The sequence below is a fragment of the Eimeria tenella genome, genomic scaffold (genome assembly GCF_000499545.2).
Source record: "Eimeria tenella Houghton genomic scaffold, Eth_scaff2, whole genome shotgun sequence".
In the NCBI taxonomy this organism is placed as follows: Eukaryota; Apicomplexa; class Conoidasida; order Eucoccidiorida; family Eimeriidae; genus Eimeria; species Eimeria tenella.
The window spans coordinates 310,270-319,719 of record NW_013541843.1 but is presented as its reverse complement, the minus strand read 5'-3'; the positions used below and the strand labels follow the sequence as shown (position 1 = coordinate 319,719).

General features: G+C 48.2%; 1 protein-coding gene across 1 annotated transcript; it reads left to right on the top strand.

Moving 5' to 3' along the window:
* Positions 1-1,802: 1,802 nt before the first annotated feature.
* ETH_00028990 (PUA domain-containing, cell cycle regulator protein, putative) lies at positions 1,803-3,239 on the top strand (the record flags this gene model as incomplete). The annotated part of the gene is made up of 6 exons (XM_013374240.1): positions 1,803-1,883; positions 1,977-2,056; positions 2,206-2,303; positions 2,552-2,685; positions 2,867-2,934; positions 3,152-3,239. The coding sequence occupies 6 exons, from the start codon at positions 1,803-1,805 to the stop codon at positions 3,237-3,239; spliced, it is 549 nt and encodes a 182-aa protein (XP_013229694.1).
* Between the last annotated feature and the right edge of the window lie 6,211 nt (positions 3,240-9,450).

Sequence of the window (9,450 nt, the reverse complement as noted above, 5' to 3'; positions counted from 1 at the left end):
GGGTGCTCCATCCCCAGCAAAAAGACTGCAGCTAACTCCAGCAGCAGCAGCCGCAGCGGCAGCAGCTTGAGAGTCTGTGTGGGCGTAGCTGCTGGAACCAGCAGCAGCAGGGCCCCCTGTGCTGCTGCAGCCGCAGGAAGAAGTCGGTGGTTCCGAGTCCCGTTATAGCAATGCCTTGCAAAGCTATTCCGTCGCTTCCCTGAGTATCAAGTATGCTCCCTAGAGTATGTACCACCGTTAAAGCTCTGGAATCTTCTTCAGTGCAAACATTGAGCATTTTGCATTTTGCAGGCTGACACATTTTGAAGCCGAGAATTCAGTCCAAAGTGCTGCTTACGGGGAATGCCTCTAGCATTCCCTACATAGCGCTTACATGGCGCTACTTGGGGAGTGTCAGGGACCGATTTATGAGTTTTACTTTCTAAAACTTCCCTTGGTTAACGTAAGCGCATTACTGCGACCATTACGAGCTCTTATGCAAGCCTTTTCAGTGGTGCACAGCTGGCTACCCCTGCCTAAATGTTGCCAATATTCTAAGCGAAGGCAGCCATGACCCCTGACAAAGTAAGACCTTGTCCTTGGTGCTTTCCTTGGCGTAGCTAGTTATTCCGTATATTTTTAGTTCTACTGCAGTAGTTCTATCTGAAACCCACCGTAGGTAGCCTCTACGAGAGCCAGATCTGCGCCTTCAGCGCCATAGTCGGTACCTTCTAATGGTGGGACTTGATATAAACAAAAGAGTTAGCGACTGAGGGAAATTTCGCCCATCGCGCAAATAATGATATATTCTCTTACCACAGATATGCAGCAGCCCACTTCTAGCGTCGTCGCTACTTCGCTTTGTCTCTACCTCTTCCGCTCAAACACTGCTAAGCCCATAGTTGTAAACCATTACACAACAATATTAAATTACAGATTTGTATTTCCAAACGTTACAAATATTCAGTGCCTGTTACTTCACGAAGTACATGGCAAGAGCAGGGATAGCGACCTGTCCGCTGCTGCTGTGCTGCAACTCCTTGCCTGAATTCTTAGGGTGGCAAAAAACGAAGAAAAATCGTCGAATAAAGCTTATGGGCTTCATCGAGAGGTTCAATTCTTCCTTCTTGTGGTGTGCGAGTCTTGGTACACTGTAGGACCTAGCCCACTCTCGTAGCTAGAAGTGACACTATGCACATTGTTAACGGCACGTAAATTGCAGCTTCACTCGTGAGTGCTTTTTTCACCTACACGGTTCTAGTGTGTTCACTGAAGCAGTGCGAAAGAATCGCGCTAAGTAAGCATCCATACGACAAAGAGCCACTACAAGAGGGCTGTGACTGTGGGGCCCTCATGCCACTTGCCAAACAACTGATGTTTTCAGTGTTTACTTGCACTTTTAATATGACTACGAAATCAAGTATCATAAGAAGCAGTGTCCGGTGGCTCAGTAGGGCCAGCTTCTTTGCTGTTGACGGGCCTGTCTGCATTTCTTGAGGGTCCCGTGCTTGATCATTCCCGCCATGTGAGTCCCCAGTATTTTTTTCGTGCGAAATAGGTCCCATCACGCTTCCATAATAAGTAGGGTTTACAGTTTTTCGAGCATTCTGCCGAGGCAGAGGGGTTTCCAGCTTTCGCCGCCTTTTGGCAGAGTACGGCTGTCCCAGCAAGCAACGCTCTCAACAGCTGCGCCACCAGCGGATCCTTTCTCCACTTGAGAGATTCAAGTGTTAAACAACTGAAGAGATTTTCCGGTGGCCATTTGATCCTGCCGGAACAGTTGGCCGACTCAGTTGCCCAATTTAGCTGCTTTCGGTGCGAAAATGATGAAAAAGTTCGGACCAGAAGAAATTTCCACCCAGACGATTATGAAGTCGTCTATGCAAAGAGCTGTGCGGGCACAGGTGAGTCCAGTGGGTTTCTACGACTAAGGTAAGTGGCGAGCTCCTTCCAGGCTAGGTGTGCGACGTTGCTGCGCATTGCTTTCGGTATTCCAGATTTTGGAAGAATACCCACGGCTGGAGCCGGTCATGGAGCAAATCTGGCCTAAAAAAGCCTCACCCGTGCTTCTGAAATGGTAACAAGCTCCAATCGATAGCGTTTCTTGCTTGTTGCGCCCTCGTGTCCTGGCCAACACCAGCTGCTGCGCGGGTAAAAGTTCAATGGGATGTATTCGCGAATGGCCCTGCGCAGCTCAGATGACTAAATGTTCGTTTCTTTGTTCAGTCAAAATCGTATCTCATTGGTCGTTCTAGACGGGAAGGCCCTCTTTTTCCAGCACCGAGATAGGCAATGGGTGCCAACGCTGCGACTTTTGCATGAATGTAAGTGCAGCAGTTTCTCTGTGCATATTGTTATTCCTTCAATTATTCTCCAGTACTTCCGAGCATGTTCTTGCTAATAAAAATTTTTAGTTTCTCCCCTTGTGTACTTGAGTGGCCGGCAACTTCGAAACCCTGAACTACGTTCGCTGCGCGTTGCTTGATTGACACACTCCAGCAGCTACTCTTTCCCTAGGCCTCATAAGATGCAAACATTGATCTTGGTTTCGCCGCTTTGATTCGTTTTACAGACCCATCCATGATGCCTAAAATGCAAGTGGACAGGGGTGCCGTAAAGTTCGTCCTTAGGGGCTCAAACGTGATGTGTCAAGGCTTGACATCCCCGGGTGGAAGAATGGAGGAAGTGCCCGCAAACACTGTCGTGGTAAGTGCGCTTGTGGGCTGACTAGAGAACATTCAGGTTAGGGTTTGCTTTACAGTGCCACTCAGGAGGGGGTTTAGAAGTAAGGGTTCACACCGGAAAAAACAGTGGGCAGGCTTTTGTGTTGAAAAGGGTGCTGGCTTCATTCCGTCAAATTTGACACTTTTTGTCTGTTTGTTTTCAGCAAATCGCAGTGGAGGGAAAGGAGCTGAGTTGCGCTATTGGGATCACGACAATGTCCACGGATGAAATGTAAGACTGTCAGCATTTCATTGTGTACCTAGACTCCAGTTCCCATCCGCAGTGAACAGGCTACGTTTAAAGCTTCATTGATGGAGGATTCTCAATTTGTTTTGGTGAATTTGGGCGTTGCAGTGTGTGTGTTCCACGAAAAGGTGGGCCATGTGCATTGCATGTTGTTGAGGATTTAGATGACATCCAATTACGCAATTTGTGTTTGTTTCTGCAGTCGCCGTGAGAACAAGGGTCCGTGTATCGAGACGCTGACGTCGCTGAATGACGGTTTGTGGAGTTTTGAGTGTGTTGGCCGTGCGTGAACTCTCAATCATTTACTCTTGTCCAAGGTGAGATGCCTGTGAGGAGCAAGACGACGGTATTGGGCTTCCACTCTACGTTTGATACGGCCATTTTAGCTCCATTGGAGCAGTTAATGGGTCGCTGCGGACGCGGATGGGCACGTAGTGTGTGGTGGTTGTTAGACTACTAAGCTGCAGTAATCCCTAGGGAAACTTATTCGTTGGAGGGCAAACGGTCTTAGAGGTTCGCCGCATGAGGCGGGACGAGTGGAAGGGGCGGAGGCTGTCTTGCTAAAGAATGTGGCAGCCTTGCTAAAGAATGCGTATTTAGTGGCGGGCTTCCCGCGCAGTAATAATATACCCGTCAAGGATAATAGCCGTATTGTATGCTACATGTGTGGGTATGTGCCCGTCAAAGTTTATACAGACTTTGACGGACGAGTAGGCTGCGGCACTGCTCTGCTCTACGTGGACGCCCGCTGAACAGCTAACGGCAAACCAAAGTCAAAGTGAAACTGTTTAAATTGGAAAAGTGTATCCTTAATTGAGACGACGATCAATGTCTTATTTGGGCTGCTATGAGTAGTATAACGACTCTGGTGGTTGAGACGACCTGTGTAGTTCTACGCAGTACAGTGGGGGGAGAACGAAAGCTGCTGTAGGGGACGGAATAAATTGCTGCAGCGTGCCAGTGCAATAATATGGAGCAAAAGCATGGCGGAAATTAGTGGGTGCTTAATTCAAGCCTCCCTGTTCCTTATTACCTGTATTCCCATCCTGGCGAACTGGGACGAAATGCAAACAGCGAGTTCGCTGAGAATCTCACGGAAAATTTAAAAGGGAGGCGCGTTAGACTAGAATGCAGGGGAATTCGAGTCGGGAACTTTCTTCGCCATGCACGTCCCTGAGGCTTGCGATCTACAGTGTCACTCCCGGCTGTAAACGCCAGCATTGCAGTAGAGCGGTAGTAGTGGGGACCGATCTAAGACGATGTTCCCGCGGGACTCCGCCCGGTCGGTCCTATTGGTATACATTTTAGCCCTTGTCGTTTGCCTTACGTTCAACTTGAAGCTTCCGTTTCCAAATGCACCTAGATTATGTTCTCTCCGAAATGACCCGCCGTCCTGTCTGTGTACGCAACTCTCCAGGAGAGACCTCTACGAATGCATCGAACGGCGGTTTTTATACATATCTTTTACCAAGATATAACATACAGAAACTTGCGAGCGACTGAACCCAGTGGATGCATATTGACGCATCGAGTCTCAAAGCTGTAGGCTGGTGGCCAGTAGGTAAAGGGGCTCCACAAGGTGAGCAATGATCCCCAGTAGCATTTGTTCCCCGATAATGGATACGAGAATCTGAGAGCTTTGCACCATTAGGCATTTTGAAGCTCTATGCAAACGGTGGCTGCGAATAGGGTCATCGTGCCCGACAGGGTCACCCGCTTCTCGCCTCCATTCGTTCCCGGTTTGGTGGAAACCCTGCCAAGCTAGCACAGTTAGGGTTATGAATTCGTGTGGGGCATGCGAATTCGGGACCTAGTGACCCTAACTCAGGCAACCGTTATGGGGGCTGCCCCACTACCTCAGTAGCTTGACCCAGTGCACAGAAAAATTGAAACCGAGCGTGGTTTTGGAAGGCTATGTAAATCGGAATGAACCAGCCCAAGCCAAGAATAATTCATATATTTACGTAAATCTTAAGAGCTCTGAGGGCTAAGCCTTGCAGATATTGTTCAGCATAGCACCTAGTCAGAATGAGCTGGGTCACCGTGCATTCAAATGAATTCAATTCTTGCAATATATTCGAGAGCATTTGCCCTTTAGAAATGTTGTCCTCTATTGAATACGTAAACATTTTCTGCATGATGTTAGAGGCGTTTGTAGCATAAAAGTAATGCAGGAGGCAAGTGTGGCGCATACAACTGGAGGGTGCTAGAGGATATGCGAGCTTCTCCGCACCCCACACCTTCCGAACGACAGCTCACAGTTAGTACAAAGTCGTTGGCACCGAACGAGCGCTTGTCGTTAAAATGGGTTATGCATCTCGGCGATCCAAGGTTAATATTTGTATTTGATGAGCCTCTAATAGGGACACCTCGCAAAACGGGCACCCAGCGGGAAAACCAAGGAACGGAACAGCAACAAACTGAATTGGCAGATCTACAGAGGATGCCCAGGGGAAGATATCACAGGCTGCACCTCCGGTTTTGAAGGAATGCAGCACCGCTGGAGATCACACGCACACGTTCAGCAAAAATAAACACCGAGATGGAGTTACCGCGGGGACTTTTAGAGAAAGATTGCTCGAGAAAGGCATCGCTGCTCACCAAAAACCCCTGAAGCGAGTAAACGGATGGAACTTGACTCCTCATACAGCGTGTGGAGGTATGCTTTGAACATGAACGCATGAACCGCTGGGGGTGGGTACGTGAGCTGATTGGCTACCAGACGGGCCGTGATGCAGAAAACGTGTCAATAATACAATATGGAAGCTGATGACTCCCGATGCGAGGGCTTAATAGTGGTTTCTGTATCCTCCTACCAAGGGCCAGGCTAAATCGTTTCGAAGGTAGACAACAAGTGCATCCCACAGTTCGACGCCCTGCCAGAGTGATGTGTGGTGATGAGAAAAGGTGAAGTGTTAAGCCACTACTGTGCAGAACTGCCTGGTACAGTAAGAGGAGCGCCAAGGGAAACTGCAGAGCCATGAGTGGAAGAATACAGTAGAATCCTTGGCTTGTATTTGCCGCCCCTGTCTCAGCCCAACTGAGAGGTGGCTCGAATGCCTTCCCAATAACCTGGCTGTAGCAAGTGCGAATAGAAGCAATAGCAGAGAGAGAGAGTATGTTACGAAATCGTGACGTGAGCAAGGGTGTAAAAAGGAGGCTCCTGTTCACTGCCAGCGCAAGGGGCAAAACACAGAGCAAATGAACGCTATAGCAGGTGCGGACAACCCGTAGAGCTAGAAGAGTTGGGATGGAATTAAGCACTTTGAATGTGACTGCTGTAAGCCTGGTAGACCCTGTGTGCAGCTACATCGAAGGTAGCGCTCCTACTGGCACCATAGGGGATGTCCGCGAGCAGCTATCTGCCGTGGCGTAATGACTGAACTAACGATATGTTACAGTCGTGCATACTTCTTCTGGTGCTTTCGAATGGGACCTGTTTCGTACGATGTGGCTGTGGGACTTGACTGACTTAGTCGGCATGTGGCAACCTGGAATTCCCTGACAAGCTGACCTGACTTTACAGATGCTGCGCACCTCCCTGTTGACCTCATCCGGAACAAATATAATCTTTTTGGTAGTAGAAGACACTTTGAAGCTATTCAACGGAAACGCACACGCCATTGATTATGCAATGTGTGCGTTCGACGAGCAGAAACAAAGACAAAGTGGTTCCCTGAACAAATTCATGTGAGACAATCAGCAGAAATAGTTGACTGATGATCAGTCGTTCCTAGCCTGAGTCACAGCTCTGTACATGTGGCGCCGATGGTCAGGCTCTGAATCGGTTACACCTTACTCGAGCCATGACGCTCAACTCACCTGCAACCAGAAAACGCTTCCAAGCTCGTAAGCAGTGAACTAGCCTCATGAAGCCAATTCCTAGAAGAGTTCCAAGGCTTCATTGTGAACGTGCTTAAGAGGAAAGTTGGAGAAGGGACACGATGAGCTGTCTAGACATCGGAACCGAGCAGACTGTCAAGTACTGCGGTCACTTTCCAAGGAGCACTTGCTTGTGTATTATCCGCCTCTGAGGAGCCTTAACAGCTTTTCAACAGTCAAGGACTCCGGAGGCACTATAAAGGGATTGCGCACAAACACTCGCGTGTGCCACCATTGATTCACACATCACTCCTTAAGCTTTCAGATGGTTCCTTGAAGAATAATCAACTCATAAACACCCTCTTATCCAAAGTCCCCTTAAGCACAAGGCCTACCCTTAGTTGGCCCCATGGACACCTCACATGGTGACTATTACCATGACACAAACAACCAACTCACCCGAGGCAGGTTATCACTTTCTCCCGCTAGCATGGTTTCAACCTATCTAAAGTGCTCAGTACTTTTCGAGCTCTTTACTGCGAAAGGCAGAGCAAGCTCATGAACCGGTGAGTTTTGAAATACATAGTCGCCAAGTTGCCTTTCGTTTCAGATTTCTTTTTCTGCTTGTCTGCATCCAAGGCGTCTGGATTATCTCAGTGCCGCAGTTTCCTGAATTGAAAAGGCACATAGCTCACATACATTATGGACAAGTAACCGCCGGCAACGCGATGCAAAGGAAGACTTTCTTTGGTGTAACACAATGATACTGTGGGTCGGGGATGCAGTCAAATGCCACGAAATATTTCAAAATCTTGTTTGCAGCGCCGAGTAAGACACTTGAAAAAGGAGCCTGTGGGTCCCCTCCATTTTCTCACCATCCGCTGAGGGCACCGGTGTCTTGTACATAAATTTTGTTATTGACGTCAGCCCCACGGCTTCGATTCTAATGCTTGACAACATTCTCAGCAAGGTGGCAAGCTTTACTAAGGGGAACAACTACAGCAGCACACACTGTCAGACTCCTCGCCGACCGCGTCCCTAACTACTACGATTTCACCAAAGTGCTAATTTGTGTCCTTAACAGTTGCGTTCAGTCGGATCTGCGGCAGCAACTTAACGCCCACTTGAATTTAAAGAGTGCCACTTCATCTGCCTGCTACCTTCTGTCAACAGAAGCGAACGTGTTAACCATAATATGCGATGTCTACTCCAGAGTCATACCCAATAGGGCGAAAGGAAATGAGACAGCCTACTTTCTGCTGTCGACTTCGCACACAATAAAGCAAGCCCCTCTTCCGTCGAGCGTTCCCTTTGATGTGATGTTCGGTCATCACGCCCTTCCTGCAAGAGAACTTATTATTGCTGGTAAATTGACTGTATTTCCTAAACCTACAGTATGTGACTTTGCGCCAGATCGCAGAGCTGGTTGAACCAGCTCTGCAATCCAGTGCAAAGTCACAACTCATGAGCTAGGCAGCAAGAGCCATACCCAAGCTCAACCTGGCTTAAAATTTAGTACGCTCTTGTAATCAAAGTACCACTTAGTAGAAAGAATTTACTGGCTTTCAATGGAGAGCTTTGAGTAGACTTACTTCACAACGGCCCCCTCGTCGGAAAAAGCATCGGCAAAGCTGAATGCCAATTGATGCTGCCTCCCTTACTACTGTCATGGCTTTTCTGACGTATCGCACGTCATTCTGCACTACTACATAACTCTCAAGTGGACACTAAGGAAGCCCTTATAAGTTAAGTTTTTCTACTCAATACTGCCAGCAGATAAGGAAGCCCTTATAAGTTAAGTTTTTCTACTCAATACTGCCAGCAGATCTCCAAAGCAGCATGAGGTCGCTTATACCGTGGACCAGCGGCACAATGGAGACATATATATCTTGTGGAACGAAGAGGCTCCCCGCAGGACTGGGCGTGGCACCTCATACTACGGGCTGTCTACTGTGAGCTTGGAGGCGCGGCCCTTACAAATGTTAATGGGTCTCACCCGCAGCATCGACCCTATCTGCTCCCGTTCAACTGTGTACCGCTAAGAAAACGACCAAGCAGACCAAAAAGAGGAACGATACAGATGCACAAAACAAAACAACAGCGTGACTACATAATTGGTAAGGAAATCAAAGGGGAAAACAAAGTGCAATTACAAATTTTCGCGCGTGAGTGTACCGATAAGCTTGCGCAAAGTAGGAATCACATAAGCTCAAACAGATCGCATGCGAGCATGCGTTGAACACGAAATAGGCCGATAAAAATATAATAGCTAGCTTACTGAGGTAAAATGTAGCAAGGTAAGCAGCCGACTAAGACAAGAGATTTAAGCGAGACTCTATAAACAAAAACAACCCTTGGTGAGTGTGGAGGACCAGCTGCAGCAATGGACGCAGCAGCGGCATTGACAGCAACAAAAGCAGTATGAGCAGCAAAAGCGGTAAGTATATCAAGAGCAATTGAAACAGCAACGAAAATTGCAGCCGCAACGGCAAAAGCAAATGCAGACACAGCATGAAGAACCGCAATGAGAACAGATGACAAGAACTGCAATTCCAGCAGCAAAAAAACATCATGCCGGCTGTAGTTGCTGCTGATGGGTCTGCCGCTGAATTGTCAGTTGCAGCTGCATTCGCTGTTGCTTTGTGCGCAAAGTAGCAACAGCCGCAGCAGGCCTAACTC